The sequence below is a fragment of the Plecotus auritus genome, assembly GCF_963455305.1.
Source record: "Plecotus auritus genome assembly, chromosome: X".
Taxonomy (NCBI): domain Eukaryota; kingdom Metazoa; phylum Chordata; class Mammalia; order Chiroptera; family Vespertilionidae; genus Plecotus; species Plecotus auritus.
This window is the reverse complement of record NC_137784.1, coordinates 55,562,256-55,585,855: the sequence shown is the minus strand read 5'-3', so window position 1 is coordinate 55,585,855 and position 23,600 is coordinate 55,562,256. Positions and strand designations below refer to the sequence as shown.

The following is a 23,600-nucleotide window of genomic DNA, read 5'->3' as shown; positions in this document are numbered from 1 at the left end:
TTCCTAGAAGTGGGATCACTGGGTCAAATGGGAGTTCCACTTTTTATTTTTTGAGGAAACTCCATACTGTTTTCTAAAATGACTATACTAGTCTGTATTTCCACCAGCAGTGTATTAGGCTTCCCACTTTATCCACAACCTCGCCAATATTTGTCATTTGTTAGTTGATGATAGCCATTCTGACAGGTGTGAGGTGATATCTCATTGTCATTTTGATTTGCATCTCTCAGATAATTAGTAACAGCAATTTTTCATATGTCTCTTGGCTTTCTGTATATCCACTTTGGAGAAGTGTCTATTTGCATGTTTTTTAATAGAATTGTTTGTCTTCCTGTTGTTAAATTGTATGAATTTCCTATATATTTTGGAGATTAACCCCTTATTGGCTGTATCATTGGCAAATATGTTCTCCCATGTAGTGGGCTCCCTTGTTGTTTTGATGGTGGTTTCTTTTGCAGCGCAGAAGCTTTTTATTTTGATGTAGTCCCATTTGTTTATTTTCTCCTTAGTTTCCATTGTCCTAGGAGATGTATCAGTAAACATATTGTTACAAGAGATGTCTGAGATTTTGGTGCCTATGGTTTCTTCTAGGACTTTTATGGTTTCACGTCTTACATTTAAGTCTCTTATGCATTTAAAGAAATTTTGTGTGTGTGTGTGATGGGAACACTTTTTAAACATTTATTAGAGTCAAATTTCTTTCCTTTTTTTGTTAATCCTCACCTAAGGATGTTTTTCCATTGATTTTTAGGGAGAATGAAAGAGAGAGGGAAAGACAGAGAGAAACATTGATGTGAGAGAAACACATCAATTGGTTGCCTGCTGCATGAGCCCTGACCAGGGCCCCGAGTCGGGGAGGAGCCTGCAACTAAGGTACATGCCCCTGACCAGAATTGAATATGGGACCCATTGGTCCGTAGGCCTACGCTCTATCCACTGAGCCAAACAAGCTAGGGCAAGTCTTTTATCAATTTTGAGTTTATCCTTGTTTATGGTGTAAGGTGGTGGTTTAGTTTCACTTTTTTGCATGTACCAGTGTAATTTTCCCAGTGCCATTTATTGAAGAGACTGTCTCTGTTCTAGTGTATGCTCTTGCCTCCTTTGTCAAATATTAATTGAGCATAGTGGCTTCGGTCGATTTCTGGCTTCTCTGTTCTGTTCCGTTTATCTATATGCCTGTTCTTGTCCCAGTACCAGGCTGTTTTGTGCACAGTGGTTTTGTAGTGTAACTTGATATCTGGTATTGTGATTCCTCCAATTTTGTTCTTTTTTATTGTTTAAAGTATTACATGTAGTAGTAAATATATCTCCTTTTTTTTCCCATTGACCTTCCCCCAGCCTCCCCTAACCCCTGTCACATGTCCTCATCCCACCCCCTCCAGTGCCTTGTGTCCATTGGTTGTGCTTATATGCATGCATACAAGTCCTTTGGTTGATCTCTTACCCCCATCCCCAACACTCCCCAGCCTTCCCGCTGTAATTTGACAGTCTGTTCGATGCTTTACTGCCTGTGCATCTATCTTTTTGTTCATCAGGTTATAATGTTCTTTATTTTCCATAAATGACTGAGATCATGTGGTATTTTTCTTTCATTGCTTGGCTTATTTCACTTAACATAATGCTCTCCAGATCCATCCATGCTGCAGCATATGGTAAGAATTCCTTCTTTTTTATAGCAGCATAGTATTCCATTGTGTAGATGTACCACAGTTTTCTAATCCACTCATCTGCTAATGGACATTTAGGCTGTTTCCAAATCTTAGCTATGGTGAATTGTGCTGCTATGAACATAGGGGTGCATATATCCTTTCTTTTTGGTGTTTCTAGTTTCTTGGGATATATTCCTAGAAGTGGGATTACTGGGTCAAATGGGAGTTCCATTTTTAGTTTTTTGAGGAAACTCCATACTGTTCTCCACAGTGGCTGCACCAGTCTGCATTCCCACCAGCAGTGCACGAGGGTTCCTTTTTCTCCGCCTCCTCGCCAGCACTTGTTGTTTGTTGATTTGTTGATGATAGCCATTCTGACAGGTGTGAGATGGTACCACATTGTCATTTTGATTTGCATCTCTTGGATAATTAGTGACTTTGAGCATGTTTTCATATGTCTCTTGGCCTTCCTTCTGTCTTCTTTCTAAAAGTTTCTATTTAGGTCCATTGCCCATTTTTTTTATTGGATCATTTATCTTCCTTTTATTAAGTTGTATGAATTCCCTGTAAATGTTGGAGATTAAACCTTTATCAGTGATAACATTTGCAAATATGTTTTCCCATTCAGTGGGCTTTCTTGTTGTTTTGTTGATGGTTTCTTTTGCTGTGAAAAAGCTTTTTATTTTGAGGTAGTCCCATTTGTTTATTTTCTCCCTAGTTTCCATTGCCCTAGGAGAGGTATCTGTGAAGAAATTGCTTCGGCATATGTCTGAGATTTTGCTGCCTGTGGATTCCTCTAGTATTTTTATGGTTTCCCATCTTATGTTTAAGTCCTTGATCCATTTTGAGTTTATTTTTGTGTATGGTGTAAGTTGGTGGTCTAGTTTCATTTTTTTGCATGTATCTGTCCAATTTTCTCAACACCATTTATTGAAGAGACTGTCTTGACTCCATTGTATGTTCGTGCCTCCTTTGTCAAATATTAATTGAACATAGTGGTTTGGGTCGATATCTGGGTTCTCTATTCTATTCCTTTGGTCTATATGTCTGTTCTTGTGCCAGTACCAGGCTGTTTTGAGAACAGTGGCTTTGTAATACAGCTTGAAATCTGGTATTGAGATCCCACCTACTTGGTTCTTCTTTCTCAGGATTGCTGTGGCTATTCAGGGTCTTTTGTTTTTCCAGATGAATTTTTGGAGAGTTTTTTCTAGGTCTGTGAAATATGCCGTTGGTATTTTAATGGAGAGTGCATTGAATCTATAGATTGCTTTGGGTAGTATGGACATTTTAATGATGTTTATTCTACCAATCCATGAACATGGTATGTTCTTCCATCTGTTTACATCTTCCTCTATTTCTTTTTTCAGTGTCCTATAGTTTTCTGCATATAGGTCTTTTACCTCCTTAGTTAAGTTTATTCCTAGGTATCTTAATTTTTTTGGTACGATGGTAAATGGGATTGCTTTTTTAGTCTCTCTTTCTGTAAGTTCACTATTGGTGTATAGAAATGCCATAGATTTCTTGGCGTTAATTTTGTATCCCAATTTTGTTCTTTTTTCTCCAGATTGCTGCGGCTATTTGAGGTCTTTTTTTGGTTCCACATAAATTTTTGGAATGTCTGTGAAGTATGCTGTTGGTATTTTAATAGGGATTGCATTGAATCTGTAGATTACTTTGGATAGTATTGACATTTTAATGAAGTTGATTCTACCAATCGATGAGCATGATATATTCTTCTACTTGTTTATATCTTCCTCTATCACTTTTATCAATGTCCTGTCATTTTCTGAGTACAGGCCTTTTACCTTGTTGGTTAAGTTTATTTCTAAGTATCTTAATTTTTTTGTTGCTGTGGTAAATGGGATTGTTTGTTTAATTTCTTTGAGAGATCACTATTCGTGTATAAAAATGCTATGGATTTTGGGGTGTTAATTTTGTGTCCTGATACTCTTCTGAATTCATTTATTAAATCTAGTGGTTTTTTGATGGAGTCCTTAGGGTTTTCGTTGTACAGTATCATGTCATCTGGGAATAATTAAAGTTTTGCTTTCTCCTTTCCAATTTGGATGCCTTTTATTATTTCTTCTTGTCTGATCGCTATGGCCAGGACTTATAGTACTATGGTGATCAAGAGTGGTGAAAGAGGGCATCCCTGTCTTCTTTCTGTTCTTAGGGGAAATGGTTTTAGTTTTTGCCCAATGTTGGGTAAAGGTTCGTCATATATGGCATTTATTATGTTGAGGTATGATCCCTGTATTCCCACTTTGCTGAGAGTTTTTATCAAGAAAGGGTGTTGGATTTTGTCAAATGCTTTTTCTGCATCAATTGATAAGATCATGTGAGATTTTTGTCTTGCAATCTGTTTATGTGCTGTATCACTTTTATTGATTTGCCAGTATTATACCAGCATTGCATTCCCAGAATAAATCCTACTTATTCATGGTGTATGATCTTTTTAATGTATTGTTGGATCCAATTTGGTAATATTTTATTGAGGATTTTGGCATCTATGTTCATCAGGGATACTGGCCTGTAGTTCTCTTTCTTTGTTGTGTCTATCTGGTTTTGGAATTAGGGTAATGCTGGCCTTATAGAAAGAGTTTGGAAGTATTCCCTCCTCTTGAATTTTTTGGAATAGTTTGAGGAGTATAGGCGTAAGTTCTTCTTTGAATATTTGGTAAAACTCCCCTGTGAATCTGTCTGGACCCGGGCTTTTGTTTGCTGGGAGTTTTGTTTGTTTGTTTGTTTGTTTTTATTATTATTATTACTGCTTCAATTTCATCAGTAGTTATTGGCCTATTTAGGTTTTCTGATCGAGTTTTAGAAGGTTGTGTTTTTCTTGGAATATGTCCATTTTGTCCAGGTTGTCTCATTTGTTGGAATCAAGTTATTCATAGTATTTTTTATGATCCTTTTTATTTCTGTGATGTCAGTGGTTACCTCAGCTCTTTCCTTTCTCTTTTTGTTTATTTGGTTCCTCTCTGTTTGCTGGTGAGTCTGCCTATTGGCTCATCAATCTTGTTTCTTTTTGAAGAACCAGCTCTTGGTTTTATTTATCTTTTGTATATTTTTTTGTCTCTATGTTGTTTATTTCTGCTTTCTTCTACTTATTCTAGGCTTTTCTTGTTGCTCTCTATTTTTTTTAAATTGTAGTGTTAGGTAACTTATTACCAGTTTTTCTTGTTTTTTTGAATAGGCCTATAGTGCTATGAATTTTCCTCTCAGGACTGCTTTCACTTTGTCCCATAGATTTTGGATTGTGTGTTCATTTTCATATGTTTCCTGGATGTTTTTATTTCTTCTTTGATCTCTTTGGTAACCCATTTATTATTTGATAGCATACTATTTAGCTTCCATGTACTTGACTGTTTTTGAGCATTTTTATTGTAACTGATTTATAATTTTATGCCATTGTGGTCTGAGAAGATGCTTGATATGATTTCAGTCTTCTTGAATTTGTATAGAAATAGTTTGTGTCCTAACTTGTAGTCTATCTGAAAATATCCCATGTGTACTTGAGAAGAATGTATATTCCATAGCTTTGTGGTGAAATGTTCTGAAGATGTCAATTAGTTACATCTATTCTAGAGTGTCATTTAGGATTGCTGTTTCCTTGTTTATTTATTTTTTGTCTAGAAGATTTATCCAGTGATGTCAGTAGGGTATTAAAGTCCCCTACTATGATTGTATTGCTGTCTATCTATCCCTTGAAATCCTCCAAATTTTTTTTATATATATGTTTGGATGCTCCTTTATAGGGTGCATATATGTTTACTAGAGTTATAGCCTCTTGTTGCATCTGTCCCTTTAGTATTATGAGGTGGTCTTCCTTATCTCTTGTTATTGCCTTCAGTTTGAAGTCTATTTTGTCAGATATAATTATTGCTACCCCAGCTTTTTTTTTCATGTCCATTTGCCTGAAAAATTTTTTGTCATCCATTTACTTTCAGTCTGTGTGAGTCCTTTGTTCTGAGGTGGGTCTCTTGTTGACAGCATATATTATTTCCTTTTTTTTTAAAAATATATTTTATTGATTTTTTTACAGAGAGGAAGGGAGAGGGATAGAGAGTTAGAAACATCGATGAGAGAGAAACATCGATTATATTATTTCTTATCCAATAAGCTACCCTGTGTCTTTTGATTGGAGCATTTAATCCATTTATGTTTAAGGTTATTATTGATAGGTACTTGTTTGTTGCCATTTTTATTCTTTATTCCTCTGTTCCTTCCTCCCTTTCTATTTCTTCTTTTTACAACAGTTCCTTTAGCATTTCTTGAATTGCTGGTTTGGTAGTAATAAACTCCCTTAGCTTTTTATTGTATGCAAAGTTCCTGGTTTCACCTTCAATTTTGAATGATAGCCTTGCTGTATAGAGTATTCTTGGATTCAGTCCCTTGGTTTTCATCACTTTGTATACTTCATGCCATTCCCTTCTGGCCTGATGTGTTTCTGTTGAGAAATCAGTTCATAGTCTAATGGGAGATCCCTTTTAGGTAACTTTCTCTCTCTCTCTTGCAGCTTTTAAGATTGTCTCTTTGTCTTTTACATTTGCCAATTTATTTTATTTCTTAAAATATATTTTTATCTATTTCAGAGAGGAAGGGAAAGGGATAGAGAGATAGAAACATCAGTGATGAGAGATAATCATTGATCGGCTGCCTCCTGCATGCCCCACACTGGGGGTTGAGCCTGCAACCCAGGCATGTGCCCTTACCTGTAATTGAATCCTGACCTCCCGGTTCATAGTTCGATGCTCAACCACTGAGCCACGTCAGCTGGGCTTAACGTTTGCCAATTTAATTGTGATGTGTCTTGGTGAGGTTTTTGGGGTTCATCTTGATTGGGACTCTCTGTGTTTCTTGGACTTGTGTGCCTTTTTTCTTCCCCAAGTCAAGGAAGTTTTCTGTCATTATTTCTTCAAACAGGTTTTCTATTCCTTGTTCAGCTTCTTCTCCTTCTGGCACCCCTATTATGCAGATGTTGTTTCATTTCATATTGTCTGAAAGGTCCCTTAGTCTCTCCTCCTGCTTTTTCATTTTTTCCCAGTTGATGCTCTTCTTGGGTGTTTATTTCTACCTTGTCTTCTCACTCACTGATTCAGTGCTTCGCTTCTAGTCTACTGTTTAAACCTTCCATTGTGTTCTTTATTGTAGCTATTTCATTCTTCATTTCCTCTTGGTTGTTACTCATGTTGGTGTATTTCTCATTCAGCCCCTTATAATTCTCATTGAGTTGCATGTATTTCTCATCCAGATATTTGAGCTTCCTCATAACCATTACTCTGAATTCTGTCTCTGGCAAAATACTTGCCTTCGTTTCATTTAGTTTCTTTATCCATGATTCCTCCTTTTCTTTCATTTGGGGGTTGTTTCTTTGTCTCCCAATTTTTGCTGTTCCTTTGTATTTGTTTCTGTGTATTAGATTAAACTACTATGCCACCCAGATTTTGTGGGTTGATCTTATGTAGTAGATATTCTGTGGGACCCAGTGAAATAGTCTTTCAGGTCTCCTGGGCTGGGTGTTCTAGGGAGGCCCCCTACTTGAGATATTTGCATTCTCCTGATGTAGTTGGGTCTTGAATGTTATTGTCCCATTCATCAATGGAGTCTTCTCTCAGGGTGTCTGATTATTTCACTCACTCCATACCATGTTGTGTCAGCCATTGTGGAGGTGCTGACTGAACAGCACAAAATACAACAAGACAAGATACAGCACAGAAGGAACAGAACACAAATGTACACAAGACCCCTGTAACTCCAACAAAAGTGACCACCATTGAATAGGGAATTAAGAGAGAGAAAAGAGAGCAAGAATGATAGGCATAAAAGAAAGAAAAATTTTGGGAAAAACACACAACAAAACAAATAAACCAAAAGCACAAACAAAAAACACCCTGAGAAAGAGGGAGGGGGGACAGGATCTGTAGATGCAGAGCTTAAAATAAAGAAAATAGCATTAAACAATTAAAGGAATAGGAGAAGGACCACAGTTTATAATTAAGGAGGGAAAAAAGAAATAAGTAGGCAAGAAGGAAAAAAACTGAAAAGGAGAGTAGAGGAGAGAGCAGATAGACCTAAATTTAGGAAATGAACCAAGTTTAGAAATTAGGAAAAGAAGAAAAGATAAAGAGAAGAGAGAGAAAGGTTAGAAAAATTAAGTAGTGAAAGAAAAAAGAGAAAGGGAAATTGAGTAGGATTAGGGAAGAGGAAGTTATATATATGAACAAAACAACAGAGGCTAGAATAATAACAAATGAGATAGATAAGGAAGATCAGTTTTTTAAAAAGGGGAAAAAGTAAGGAAAGAGAAAAACTAAAAAGGAAAAAGGAGCAGAAAATGGGAGAGAAAAAGAGAAGAGAGGAAGAAAAAGGTGCAAAAAATAAATAAAATAAAAATAAAAAATAAAAAAAAATGAAGTGTTATTGGCTTCAGCTGAGTTTTAATGCCCCATGAGAGCTGGTTTAGGACCCCCACTCTTCTGTCTGCAAATTCTGGGCTTACTTTTTGCCCATCTGTCTACTTTATTCATTACCTCTTATTGTATTAACCGTAGTTATTTTGAATGTCCAACCTGATAATTTCAACATCTCTGCCATGTCTAGTCCTGATGCTTTCTCTGTCTCTTAAAATTGTTTTTTGCCTTTTGGTATGTCCCTTAATTTTTCTTCATAGGTGGACATGTTCCACTGATTAAAAGGAACTGTGTAAATAGGCCTTTAGTAATGCAGTGGTTAGGCTTGGGGAGAATTGAAGAGTTCTATAGTCCTATGAATATTTCTCAGTCATTTGATGAGCCTATGCCTCTGAACTGTGAACTTCAAAAGTGTTTTTCAGTGTCTTTCTCCTCTTTTAGGTGGTACATAATAGCTAGAGTGGGGTGGAGGTGAGTATTTCTTTTCCAGGTCAGTTAGGCTCTGGTTAACTAGTTTCCCATCAGGCCAGACCTTGTTAAGATGAACAGAGTGCTTTGGGGTATTTCAGAATAGTTTCTTTTAGCCTCTTCCTGCCAAAGCCCAAGGGGATATTTTTATGATATTTGCTTTTATAGGTCAATCTAACAATATTGTGGGTCATCCTCTATGACTATATTCCCCTGGTGTTTATAACTCTCAGACTTTTCTACACTGAGCTTCTAGCAATCTATCAATTTTACAGTTCACAATTTCCTGTTCCAGCACTGGTTTCCTTGGCAGTTTCTGCTTGCGAATCTTTCCTGTGGTAGGTCACAACTCCTTGATTTGCCTGTCCATCTCTCCAATCTTGAGAGCAGTGGTTTACCCTGTGCCTTTCCTTCTCTTATGGATCTAAGAAGAGTTCTTGATTTTTTAGTCTTTTCTGCTTTTTTACTTGTTAGAACAGGGTAGTAACTTCTAAGCTCTTTACATATAGAACCTAAAGCCAAAGCTGTGTTTTGGTTTTTAAGCTTGGCTTCCTTACCATTGTAAATCAACATTAATTTTAGATTGTAATCTATATAATAAAAGCCTAAGCGACCATTATGGCGGAATGACCAGAATGACTGGTCGCTCTGATGTGCACTGACCACCAGGGGGCAGACGCTAAACACAGGAGCTGCCCCTTGGTAGTCAGTGCACTCCCATAGGGGGACCGTCACTCAGCCAGAAGCTGGGCTCATGGCTAGTGAGTGCAGTGGCAGTGGTAGGAGCCTCTCACGCCTCCACGGCAGCGCTAAGGAGCAGTGAGCAGGCAGGCAGTAAGGCGTGAGGGGTCCTGGACTGTGAGAGGGCGCAGACCAGGCTGAGGGACTCTCACCCCCCCATGCACGAATTTCATGCACTGGGCCTCTAGTAGAGAATAAAAGGCATTTATTTAAGTAAAAAAGGAGTGGCAGCCTGGGAAACATATTCAGGTAGCAATTTAAATTGTGTGCCATTGAGACAAAGGGGAGGCCATCTTTTATAGCAAAAGTTCCTGCCCAGCAGACCGAAAGAAACTTTGTGCCCTACCCAGTTTGGCTCAGTGGATAGAACATCGGCCTGTGGACTGAAGAGTCCCAGGTTCAATTCCGGTCAAGGGCACATGCCTGGGTTGTGGGCTCGATCCCCAGTGAGGTCGTGCAGGAGGCAGCCAATCAATGATTCTCTCTCATCATTGATGTTTCTATCTCTCTCTCCCTCTTCCTTCCTCTCTGAAATTAATAAAAATATATTTAAAAAGAAAAGAGAAAGGAAAGAAAGAAAGAAAGAAAGAAAGAAAGAAAGAAAGAAAGAAAGAAAGAAAGAAAGAAAGAAAGAAGAAAGAAACTTTGTGTTGGCAATGGGTGCACCATTCAGTGTGCAGATGATTTTTTTGGTGAATTTTGTACTTGTGAAACCTGTATTGGTTTTGTGAACCAATGTCACCCTAATATATTCAATTTAAAAAGTTCCCATCCAGATTCTCAGTTCAGCCTGTTTAATGTAAATGAGGTAACTAAATTGTGCGGTTTTGATTAGACAGGGGAGGTCTCAGTCCATTGGTGGAAAGATGAAACCATGGCATCCCTGCAGTGGTTGACTCAGATGGTGTAAACAAATAGGCATAGTGTGGGAGGCCGAGTTCAGTCTGAGGTTCTATCTGGAATACGGAGTACCTGAGAAGCTCTTGTTAACGAATGGCCGCTAGGCTCTTATTATTTATAGACTTTGGCCCCTTGTTTGACTATGGGGAATCCATTTCAAGCAGATAAATTCCTTCTTGAGGTTCACTTTAAATAAATATTTTTTTTCATGAGATTCATACTCTCACCCTGCATCCGAGTACCTTAATTTTCAGTTATTGTTTGGGAAGAGATTCTTCTGAAGCCATTTAAGCCATTTAGCCTCACAGGCTCTTCACTGATGGATCAGTATGCATAGCCTTCTGTATCCTCAGGGATGAATGTGAACCCAGGAATGTTCTTGGCTATCTCTTTCCCCTGTGTTAAACTTCTGGCTGGTTTTTTTTCCCCACTTGTTGCCACTATTATCATGGAGCTACCAGTCCCCTCTTAATTGTTCACCAGCAAGATCTCCATTGATTTTGACAATGTCCCTTAGGCAGGAACATCTCCTGCTCTGTTCTAAATAGTCAGTCCCTTCAGGCAGGGTGCTGAGATCTTCCACTTCATTGCCTGCTTCGTCCCCTGGGCAGAACCTCTGTGCCACCCTACTGGAGTTAGTGGCAGGAGCTTCGCATGCTTCTCCTGGAGTGACCCCTACTGGAGTTAGTGGTAGGAGCTTCGCATGCTTCTCCTGGAGTGACACCCCTGCTTATGAGTGGATGCTGAGGAGATGGTTGTCCCTGATCTTATTAGCATGCCCTCCTGGCATGGAAGCTCTGTCCGATGAGCCAGCCTGGGTGAAGGCAACCAGGGGTCTAATATTCTTGATCTGTTGCACCTGGCATAGAGCTCTTACTCTAAGAGTGAGAACTGGGTGGTGAAGGAAGACCCATCTCTTTCATTGTACCTGTCCTGAATAGCACTTCCACAGCACAGGCCTGGGGAAGACAAGAGAGGCTGGCAGCCCTCCCCTCCCTAGGTGAAACCATAGCCTAGGAGTCTAGGAGCTAGGCAGCCGTGGGCAAACTATGGCCCGCTGGCCGGATCCAGCCCGTTCAGCTGTTCTATCCGGCCCGCGGAGCCGAAAGAGCGGAGGGTTCTCTTGCTCTCCCCTCCGCTCCTTTACTTTGAATTTATATTAGTTCACACAAACACTCCATCCATGCTTTTGTTCCGGCCCTCCGGTCCAGTTTAAGAACCCATTGTGGCCCTCGAGTCAAAAAGTTTGCCCACCCCTGAGAGCAAGAGGGAATTCCCACCTTCTTGACAGCATTCATCTGGAGTAGCTTCTATGAGATGGAGCTCGTGTGGATAGCAGCAGGTGTGGATAGGAGATAGGAGCTCAAATGCTACAGACTATCACTATTCTGAGATTTAGTTGTGTTTTAAATAAATGTTTTTCCATTTGCTATAGACCCTTAGGGCAATTTCAAGGGACTTTAAGTGGTCATTTATTTTAATGATTTTAACAGGAAAATGGTTGTTTCATTGGGGAAAGGATTAAAGAATTCCTTATACCACCGTTACAAAAGTTCCATCCTCAATTGGTAACAAAAAACTGAATTTAGAAGGTTTAATGTCCCAAAGGAGACTTACAATGACTAGGCCAGCATTATTGTATCCTTGTTAGCAAACTGAAAACTCAGTTTGGTAGTTCTGGGTCTTTTTAGAGTTTTAAAAAAGGAATATTTCAAAGTAATGTCTTCAGTTTAATTCATTTCACCAAAATTTTATTGCCATCCTCCCTTGGAATACCAATTTTATGGCGAATGATCTTTGTTTTGCTTTTTAAGTTTAGGTTTTGAAATCCTGAGGCTCATACTAATATATTAGTGTGGTTATCAGAATGTCCCATAGATAATGTGGTTTGGTAATTAAAGCAGAAAATGGAAAATCAAATTTCTCTTCTCCCCAACCCCTCACTCATTTTTAATACAAATGCAGGAAATATTAGACATCAATTAACTGCTAAAGGTTCTTTCAGCTACAAGATGGAACTAATAGTCCTTCACAAGGGTGTCATGAAGCTTAATAAATATTACTAAGCTATTACAAGAAACCGGAATAAATCAAGCAATGCTTGGAGAGTTTGGAGTCACACTTTATTTACTGGTGGGCCCAGAGAAAAATGAATTCAAATTCTAAGCAAAGCTACAAGCAGAACTTCCCTTTTTATTAAAGAACCTGCCCTATGTGTGCTTAGTGGTTATCTCGCTGATGGCCTTGAAAACAACACAGTTCTATCCATTTAAAAATACACCTGGCATGGTGTTGAGAGTATGGCCGTATCTAGTCTCTGGCCTACAAGTTCAGACAGCTAAGCTTGTCTTCCTTACTATTCAAGCAGCCTAAAGCAGGCTGGAGAGCAAAGTTATTATTTTTTTTAGAATAAGAGGCCGTCTAAAAAATAGCAGAGAATTCCGAACAGCAGTTTTACAAAATAGGGGATAGCCTTCTCATTCCCCGCCCCCCCCCCCACTTGTCCCACAAGTTTTTTAGCCTTGTGGTACAATAACCACCAGATGTTACAGTGAACAGGAGTGACAATCGCTCTTTTACTGCTTCCTGCTGAAAAGGGGTGATGGCCAAGGGGTTAGCATCCCGTTTCTTCCTCTCGGAGAGGTTTGTAGGGAATTCTTCTGGCTTGTAGGACCATTTGAAGTTTAAAAGCATCTAGACGGGATGAGATAAAGCGAGTTAACAGATTTAGAAGACATGGTCCTAGGCTTATGGCTATGAGTAGCATTAACAGTGGTCCTGTCAATGGAAGGAGCCATTTCCAGACCCCCTTTCCCCCTCCCCACCCCCATGCAGCCCAGGTCTTGGATAACTTCTGTCTTATTTTTGAAGCTCAATCAGCTAGTTTCTTGGCCCCATCCCTTACAATACCAGACTGGTTAGCAAAAAAACAACACTCTTTCTCAAGGAACAGGCACAGCACCCCCCCCCCCCCCCCCCCCGCCTTTCTCTGCTGTGAGAAGGTCTAGTCCTCTTCGATTCTGGAGAGTAACGGCTGCCAGTGAGTCAATCTGATCCTGTACTGCAACAATACTTTGGGCTATTTCTTCTAAACTGTCAGCAAGTTCTTTGGATAGGCTCTGATAGTAGGAGAGGGAAGTTGCCAGTCCCCCTATTCCAGTGCTAACTCCTGTTGAAATGCCAAGTGTTATAAGGAGAGGGATTAGCTGGACTGCTCTTTTGTATTGGATATGGTGTGTTACAGGGACAGGCAAGGATTGATTGTTGGGGGCAATATCTATTTCGGGGGCTAGGTAAACCAGAGTACAGGTCCCAGTCCGGTTGGCAGGTAGACAGAGATAGGTATTGGTGCCACAGAGGAAGAAAATTCCCTGGGTCTCCAAACAGAAGGTATTCCCATTGGTAAAGAGGTGTGTGAGCTTGCTATTCTCCTGTTCCCAGACAGAGAGAGCTCCTGCCAAGGTTGCCCCTGTAAGGGGCAGAAAGGGGCCTTGAGGATTATTTTGTATAGCCCCAGAGGTGGTTTTTTTCAAAGAAAATAAATTTCCTGTCAGTCTCTACCCAGAATTTAGAGTGTGTGAGCCCATGGGAAGGGAGGTGATGGCATGAGGCCTGTCTGTTCAATGTGCAATCCTGCCATGGGTGAAACCTTGAGCAGGTACAGGGTTGGCTTGAGCAGAACTGAGAGGTGTCAGTGGTTGGGAAGACCGCTGAAATGATGGGCCCTGCTAAAAATCGAACAGCGTTCCGAAAAGGAGCTGTTTGGGTGACAACATAGTTAACCCAATTAGAGGCAAGTTTTAGGTCAGGGGTGGGCAAACTTTTTGACTCGAGGGCCACAATGGGTTCTTAAACTGGACCGGAGGGCCGGAACAAAAGCATGGATGGAGTGTTTGTGTGAACTAATATAAATTCAAAGTAAACATCATTACATAAAAGGGTACGGTCTTTTTTTTTTTATTTCAATAGTTTTATTCATTTCAAACATTTTAACAAGAAGAATGTAAACACTAATTATTATAATTTGAAACTTCAAAAAATGGAGGAATCATAGCACAATAACATACCTTATATTGAAGATGGCAAAGGCAAAATAAAATTGCCTAACAAAGGAAAGGTACAAAAGCCTTTCAAATTAAACTTAAATATAATAAAATAATTTAAAACTAAAACAAATAGAAAAGAACAAAATGTGTAAACAGTAAATTAAACATTTTCTTTAGTGCAACTTCCAAATTATGCCCGGGACGTAGATGTAGATGGCAATGTAGACTGGGTTGAAAGGTCTTTAAAACATCAACTTCAGTGGGAACAGTGTTGTTGGTCTCCTTTTTAGCTAATGCTCTGATACTGTGCTCTCCAGGGGCGTGTCTCCCTACATCACCACGATAACGTGTCTACGCATTCCCAGGGTGATGTCGGGGGACGCGTCCGCGGGCATTACAAGGAGCCTCTGGAAGATTGAGAGGTTGTTCCTTCTACTGAATGGGCGGATATAAATATAAATCCACCCACTCAGAAGAAGGAGCTGCGGCCGTGTTTCCCGACATTGCCATGTTAACACTGCTGCTGGTGAAGGAGCGGAGGGGAGAGCAAGAGAACCCTCCGCTCTTTCGGCTCCACGGGCCGGATAGAACAGCCGAACGGGCCGGATCCGGCCCGCGGGCTGTAGTTTGCCCATGGCTGTTTTAGGTCAAGAGTAAAATTGCAGAGGCGTTGATCAAGATGTCCTAAAGCATCTCCTCCAGGGAGTTCCCTTCTGATGCAAAGGGATGACTGAAATGTTAAGGCAGTGTTAGTGGTTACCAGTCCAAAGGTAGGAACCTTGTTGGATCAGTGTGGTGCTTTATCATTTAGATAAGTTTGGAGTAGCTGAACGGCTCTGCCTGTAAGTGTCCCTTTTGTTATCTCTGTGATTTGGAAGTTATAAAATTCATTGAGGCGCATAAGTTGGAATGGAGGTCCTCCGTGTATTTTATAATGGAAGGACAGACTAGAATCAGACCATGCATGCAGGGAGGTGGGGGCTGCTGTGTAGGTTGTAGATGAGAGGGGAAGACAGAGCCAGCACTCCCTGGCTAAGGCTGGGTTGGTCTGATTTAAGAGGGAGAGGGTGAGGTTAAGCGTTTGGTAGAGGTAGTGAGGACTTAGGAAACTCTCAAGAGGCACAATGTAGACCTGAGAGTGGTCCAGATTAAGAGAGTTCAGTAACAGTAAAAGAATTAGCCTTAGCTTCTTCTTGTTCCTTTGCTGTGTAGGAAGCAGTAATTTTATGGTGCTTCTGTGTCCCAGCAAGGGCAGAATAGTTCTCCTCCTGAGACTAGCCTCAGGTTCTGGCAGCACTCATAAAAAGACAAAATGAGAATTATTAGAAAGATAAAAACAATGATTATCCAGAAATACCAGAGCATATTACCTTTAGGAGGAGATAAGAAAGAAAGATTAGTGTTAGAGAGAATTTAACAGGGTGTTTCTGAATTTCTTAGAGTAGGTTGATCAGCCAGGTCCGTTGTCTTCTTGAAGGAGATCCACAGGGGGTGTTTCTGGCCAGAGGTCACCTTCCACTCAGGCTGGGTGTCGCTCGGCTGGTGGGCTACTTTCACCCAAGAGTGGTGAATCCAGGTGTTCAGTCCTGCAACTTTGAGTGCTGTGGGGGTGGTTAGTATGGCCGGATAGGGTTCCTTCCAAATTGGCTTAAGGGGTTCTTTTTTCCAGTCTTTTACCCAAACCTGGTCTCCAGGTTTATAGGGATGTACAGCTGTTCCTAGAGAGATGGGTAGTCAGTCAGTAACCCATCTGTGGATCTCAAAGACAGTTTTACCAAGTCCTTGTAGTTGTTTCTGGATTTCTAAGTTTCCTATTTCCCTCAAATCTCCCTTTGGCCGAATTAAGGGAGGGGGTCTGTCATATAGAATTTCAAAGGGAGAGAAACCTACCCTGGCCCTCGGGGCACAGTGTACCCACAGGAGTACAAGAGGCAAGATATCTGTCCAGGGTAGGGTTGTCTCTTGGCATATCTTAGCTAGAGCTTGCTTTAGAGTCCGGTTCATGCGCTCTACTTTCCCTGAACTCTGAGGCCTGTAGTCTGTATGTAGGTTCCATCTAATTCCTAAAGCCTTAGCTACCTGTTGTACTATTTCTGCTACAAAGGCTGGGCCATTATCAGACCCTATGGTCGGAAGCATTCCATACCGTGGAATTATATCCTTCAGCAATGCCTTAGTGACATCTCTTGCCTTTTCCGTGCGAGTGGGATATGCCTCGACCCAGCCTGAAAAGGTACAAACAAAGACTAGTAGGTATTTATTTCCTCTGCTAGGCCCTATTTCAGTAAAATCTACTTCTAAGTCCTCAAAGGGAGCTTGCCCACAGCGCTGAACTCCTGTCGGTCCCACAGGACCCTGTTTGGCATTGTTCTGTGCACAGAGGAGGCAACGCTGATAAACTGAGGCACACAAGGAGGGAAGACAGGCAATTAGGCAGTATCTGCCTAACAAAGCTTCTAGAGCAGTCTTTCCTAAATGAGTAAGTTCATGCTGCTGGAGGACTACCTCATGGGCTAACTGTTTTGGGACATAGACCCTATGATCTGGGAGTATCCACCAACCTTCCTTTGTTCTTTTGCCCCCTTCTTGCTGGGCCCATTCCTCCTCCTGAGGAGTGTACTTTGGAGGTTCAAGTAATCTGGGGGCCAACGTGATCCATGCCAGTGCTTTGGCAGCCTGCTTTGCTGCGGTGTCAGCACACTGGTTTCCTTCTGACACTGAGTCTTTCCCTTTCTGGTGACCTTTGCAATAGATGACAGCTATTTCTTTAGGCTCCCAAACTGCTACTAGAAGTAACTAGTTACTAGAAGTAACTTTAAAATCTCATTTTGATTTTTGATTCATTTTCCTCCTGCCATCAGAAGCCCCCTTTCCTTGTATATAGCCCCATGAATATGCAGGGTAGCGAAGACATAGCATGAATCAGTGTAGATGTTGGCACGCTTATCCTTACTGAGTTCTAGGGCTTTGACGAGGGCCCAAAGTTCTGCCCTCTGTGCTGACCATCCTTCAGGCAGGGCCTGTGCCTCAGTTGTCTCAAAGTCTGACACCACTGCATACCCGGCTCATCTTTTTCCTTCATCTAAGAAGCTACTGCCGTCTGTAAACAATACTAAGTCTGGATTCTTTAAGGGCTTATCTGTTAGATCTGGCAGGCTAGAGTAAACCTCTTCTACGACTTCCAGGCAATCATGCTCAGGGGCCCCCTCAGCAATGGGTAGAAAGGTAGCAGGATTAAGAGTTCTTACTGCTTCTAGTTGTACCCTTGGATTTTCACATAACAGCCCTTGGTAGTGAGTCATCTGAGCTTGAGTTAGCCAGTGCTGCCTCCTAGCTTCCATTAGGGTAATAACAGAATGAGGTACTTTTACATTTAAGTTTTGTCCTAGGGCAGTGGTCGGCAAACTGAGGCTCGCGAGCCACATGCGGCTCGTGAGCCGCGGTTTGCCGCTCTGTTGACTAATGAGTTTGCAGACCACTGGACTAGACTAAATATTACCATGTAGTTGGAAGCTGTGAGGATTAGGCAATTATGGCATATTGTGTGCAAAGAGGTAAAGGGTAGTATATGACAGTGGTCGGCAAACTCATTAGTCAACAGAGCAGCAAACCGTGGCTCGCGAGCCGCATGTGGCTCACGAGCTGCGGTTTGCCGACCACTGTCCTAGGGTAAGCTTATCTGCTTCTTTGACTAATAATGCCGTGGCTGCAAGGGTCCTGAGACACGGGGGCCACTCGGAGGCAACTGGATCAATCTGCTTGGAGAGATAGGCTACTGGTCTTTGCCAAGGTCCAAACTCCTGGCTTAGAACTCCTAGGGCTACCCCGCTGTTCTCATGTACGAAGAGATTAAAGTCCCGCATCACATCTGGTAGCCCTAGTGCTGGGGCCTCAGTGAGCTTTGCCATTATGCTGATGAAAGCTTTCTCCTGCTCGGGGCCCCATTCAATGGGTGCCTTCTCTTCCCCTTAGAGAGGCTTGGCCAGGTCTGAAAACCCTGGGATCCAGATTCGACAGAACCCTGCTGCTCCCAGGAATTCCTGAATCTGTTGCCAGGTGCTAAGGACTGGGATGGCACATACTGTCTGCTTTCTTTCAGTCCTTAGCCTTCATTTCCCTTGGGTGATTTGGAAGCCTAGATACTTGACTTCTTTCTGAAAAATCTGTGCCTTTTTTCTTAGACACCCGATAACCTGTTTCAGTTAACAGTCTCAGGAGGGCTCGTGTTCCCTCCCAGCACTGAGCTCGTGTGGAGCTGGCTAGTAGGAGGTCGTCTACATATTGAAGTAGAACGCACCCCAAGTCCTGTCCTGGGAACTTAGATCAGATGCTAGTGCTCCACTAAAGAGAGTAGGGGAGTTTTTGAATCCTTGTGGAAGTCTGGTCCAGGTGAACTGCTCCTTGGCCCCCGTAGTTGGGTTTTCCCACTCAAAAGCAAAAAGGGACTGGCTGAAGAGGGCTAATCGGAGGCAGAAAAAGGCATCTTTCAGATCTAGGCATGTAAACCATTCCGCTTCTTATGAAATGAGTCCTAAAAGCATGTAGGGGTTTGGCAGTGCCAAATGCAAGGTTATAACAGCCTCATTAACAGCGCGCAGATCCTGTACGGGACGATAGTCATTAGTCCCAGGCTTTTTGACAGGCAAGAGGGGAGTATTCCATGGTGACTGGCATCTTTTAAGGAGTCCCCACTGAAGTAGCTGGTCTAAGTGGGCCTGAATTTCTAGGCGTGCCTCCCTTGGAATTGGATATTGGCGGATTTTGATAGGTTGTGCCCCAGGCTTTAAGTCAGTTAGTATTGGGGCTTAGTCTTTGGCCAGGCCAGGGGGATTTCCTTCTGCCCAGACCAGCGGAAATTCTTACTCTGATTCAGGCTCTAAAGGTGAGGCCTTTGACTGAGGGGCATAAAGTCTCCATTCTTCCTCCTGGGGCACTGGTAAGGACAGGATCATTGGGGAGGTCTCCTCACCTAGGCGCAGCTGTACCGAGCCATCTGGGGCAAAGGTGATCTCTGACCCCATTTTGGCTAAAAGGTCTCTACCTATCAGAGGTACTGGACAATCTGCCAAGTACAGGAATTCATGAATTACTCAGTGGCCACCAAGTTGGCATTGGCGAGGCTGGTAGAATGGTCTACGGATCTGGTCCCCAGTAGCTCCAATAATGGTGACCTCCTTTCCTGACAGAGGCGCTACTTTCTGTGTGACTACTGAGTGCTCAGCTCCCGTATCAATCATAAAGTCCACAGTCTGGCCCCCAATTTTCATTCTGACCATGGGCTCGTGGGGATCCAGCTGAAAAGAGCCCAGTCTGTCCTAGTCAGAGTCAGCAGCTGTCACCTGCCCAATAATGTCTGCTTCACGTGCTTCTGGTTGATAGCGACTAGGCCGAAAAGGGGGCCCTGTTTTATTGCTTTGCTGTTTGGGACATTTATTTTTCCAGTGTCCTGTTTCCTTACAATAGGCACACTGGTCCCATCTCAGGCTTGCTCTTCCTTTCCCCCCTGATCTGTCTTCTTGCTTCCCTTTTTGGGCTGTCTGAGGGCCTGAACCTCTAAAAGCCGCTGCTATCACATTGGCCCTTCTTTGTATTCTCTTTTCTTCCTCCTTTCTTGCTGCCCTGTCTCAGTTGATAAAAACCTTGTTTGCTATCTCTAGCAGTTCAGTAGCATTTTTTCCTGAAAACCCTTCCAGCTTCTGTAATTTTCTCCTCATATCAGGCTGTGCTTGGCCTACAAAAGTGGCATTTACCATGGTTTGAGTGTCCAGGGCCTCAGGGTTAAAGGGGGTGTAGATCCGGTATGCCTCACACAGTCTCTCATAGAAAGCTGCTGGACTTTCATCAGGCTTCTGGAAAATCTGAGAAATTTTAGCCATATTGATGGTCTCCTTGGCTCCAGCCCTGATCCCCTGGATGAAGGCCAGCCGATATCTTTCTAGCCTGGTCTTTCCGTCTTCTGAGTTTGGGGACCAATCGGGTTCCTCATCTGGGAGGAGGCCCATCTGTCTGTATCTAATGTTCCTGCCGGACCTGGGTCTGGAGCCACTTCCGAGCCTCTGTCATTACTCTCATGCGCTCCTCAGTGTTAAAGAATCAAAAAGGAGCTGCTTGCAGTCCACCCAGGAGATCCCCCTTCCACTCACTTGGAGTGGGCCTGACTGACTGGGGCCCCTACCTTACTGATTCTGTCGACAGGTCCAGAAGTGTCCGTCCACTCTCTCCAGATGCCTGTCGGATCCTGGGCTGAGGTTTGGGAGCACCCAGTGTCCCCCGGTTTAATTCTGCTAAGATCAGCAGCGCATGTGCCTGCCTCCCAGAGGCCTGTCTGGTGCCCCCGGGCCCCAAACCCGGTCCACTCACTGGAGGCCAAAAGGCAAACCTTGTTTGGTTTTCTTGGTCAGGGAACCAATAATGTTACAGGAAACCCGAATAAATTAAGCAATGCTTGGAGAGTTTGGAGTCACACTTTATTCACCATGGTGGGCTTAGAGAAAATAAATTCAAATTGTAAGCAAAGCTACAAGCAAAACTTCCCTTTTTATTAAAGAACCAACCCTATGTGTGCTTAGTGGTTATCTCGCTGATGGCCTTGAAAACAACACAGTCTACCCAATTAAAAAATACACCTGGCATGGCATTGAGAGTATGGGCATATCTAGTCTCTGGCCTACAAGGTCAGACAGCTAAGTTTATCTTCCTCATTATTCAAGCAGCCTAAAGCAGGCTGGAAAGCAAAGTTATTATTTTTTTTAGAAGAGGCTGTCTAAAGAAAAGCAGAGAATTCCAAACAGTAGTTTTAGAAAATAGGGGTTAGCCTTCTCAAAACATTTGTTTTTGTGAAAATCCTGTATTTGTTTTATTTTAAAAATACATTTATATTTCGTAGACTTTAAAATGTGCCATTAAGTAAGAGCTAGTATATACATGTAAGGTAGTTTAATGTAGTATATTTATAAGTATAGTCAAATAGAAAAGAGCAAGAATATAATTATAGTGTTGATTTATTTGATATATACTCTAAGAAAATTGTGGCTTTTTGTAGTTAGAAAGTAATGCTTTATACATTGTCTAATAATCTGTTGTAGAGCAAAATAGATAAGTTGGAATAAAGCATAATTATACCATGTCTTCTTAGTAATATGTAATCTTGAAAATGTAATCTAAAATGAATATGTATTTTTTTTCTTTTTAAATGATTAGCCAAAGCTTTGATATTGGGAAGATGGATAAGAATTCTGTTGAGCCAGAAATGCTGGTAAGGATCATGTTAAATATTGTAAAAGTAGGTAGAAGAAATACAGTTTATGTTATTGTTATAAAATTATAATAGTCTATCCCCCATTTGTGAATAGGTTATCTATTGGGCACATCATTTAATATGTCAGTGCATTAGTTTCTGTAAAATTGATATATTAATACCTGTAGGGTAGATTCTTGCACCCATGAGTTAATATGTATAAAGTGCTTAAACAATGTTTGGTTATATAAGTTTTAGCTTTGATTATTGCATGTTAAAAAATTCTAGACTTAAGAAAAATTCTAGGTTTTCCCCTAACCACCCAGATAGAATGTGCCGGTATGGGAGTTAATTTTAATATTTAGTCAAGCAAAATGTTACATGTAAACAAACCTGATATAAAACGAATTTAATAATTGCCATAGCAAAATGGAATTTATTCATTTTTTTATTTCAGAGAGGAAGGGAGAGGGAGAGATTTAAAACATCAATGATGAGAGAGAATCATTGATCTGCTGCCTCCTACACACCCCACAATGGGGATAGAGCCCACAATATGGGCATGTGCCCTGACCGGGAATTGAACTGTGACCTGGTTCATAGTTCGACACTCAACTACTGAGCCATGCTGGCTGGGAAAAATGGAATTTTTTGAATATCCATTTCTGCTTCTTACCATTATAGTGTATCAATCAAAATGTAACTGAATACCTATATATATGGCAATGTGTTAGATGTGGAATAAAAGAGAAATATAAAACATGGCCTCTACCCTTATGTTTATGTTTAAAGTAAAAATTAATACAAGTGATTACAATGGAGTATTACTCAACTTTGAAAAGGAAGGAAATTCTGATTCATGCTACAAGATAGATGAATCTTGAGGACATTATGCTAACTGAAATGAGCTATTCACAAAAAGACAAATACTGTATTATTCTACTTAGATAAAGTAACTTGACTAGTCAAATTCATAGAGATAGAAAGTAGAATGATGTCTACAGGAGTTTGAAGGGTGGGGAACATGGGAGCTATTTTTTAGTAGGTACAGAGCTTCGATTTTGCATGGTTAAAAGAGTTCTGGACATGTATAGTGGTGATGGTTGCACAACATTGTGAATGTACTTAATACTGTAACCGGACAAACAATGGGTCTGTGCTGCCTGTCACTACTTGTGCCAATTAAACAGAGATATGGTTGAATCATATATGAGCGTTTATTCCAATATTGCCAGCAGTATGGGAGAGCAGCAGATCATCCAAAAAATCTGCTCTGCACACTATGATAAGCCAGCTGCTTATATTGGGTAAAAAGGACAAAGATTACATGGGGAAATAGCCAAAGGGTATGCCAAATGGGCAGTTAATAGGTAAGCAGAAGTCTGGGGATCTTCAAAGGGCTTAGTGATATGCAAAGTCTGCGGTCTTTAAAGGGCTGGCATTTCTGGTTTCTGGCTCTGGTTTCTGCAACATAGTTCTTAATCTTTCCATAATAATAGGCAGCTCCAAATGGGGAGGGTGGACTGCATTTCCAGGTGAGCTCCCCCAAGTCCTGTGTGTGTAACTGCCAGCCAGGTCAGAATGTGCCTTCTTTAATCAGAATAAAACAATCACAGTTAACAGAGAATGATTAATATTTCTTACAGTTCTAGCTGGTTCCCCAACATTTTATTTCTGCCCCTATCAATACTACTGAACCATACACTTAAAAATGGTTAACAATGTCAATTTTAGTTATGTGTATTTTATCACAATTAAAAATGATAAAAAATATATTGTGATAGTATGACAGAATGGGTTATTATAAAGCAATGAGAAAAAATGAACAATAAGAACTGAAACAATATGGATGTTCTGATATATAATATTGAATAATTAAAGCAAGATATAAAGTAGTACATACTGTAAGATTTCATAAATGTAAATGGGCAGGTAGAATTAATACATGGTGTTAGAAAGTCAGGTAATTCGTTACCCTTGTTTGGAATAGTGTCTAGAAAGAGGTATGAAGTGAGCCTGTTGTTGCTAATGTTCTGAAGTTTCTTTTTTTCTTTTTAAAAAGGTTATCTTTATTGTTTAAAAGTATTACAGATATCCCCTTTTTCCCTCGCATTGACCCCTTCTAGCCCTCTCCCGCCTCCTCCCC

General features: G+C 41.2%; 1 protein-coding gene across 1 annotated transcript in view; it reads left to right on the top strand.

The window, feature by feature from the left end:
• Window positions 1-23,600, top strand: part of TEX11 (testis expressed 11) — a gene marked incomplete at both ends in the record, with an annotated part of 517,390 nt that overhangs the window by 180,762 nt on the left and 313,028 nt on the right. The window contains one exon of the mRNA XM_080652805.1: window positions 21,418-21,472. Coding sequence (XP_080508931.1) covers window positions 21,418-21,472 — 55 coding nt within the window. The remainder of the gene's footprint in view (window positions 1-21,417; window positions 21,473-23,600) is intronic.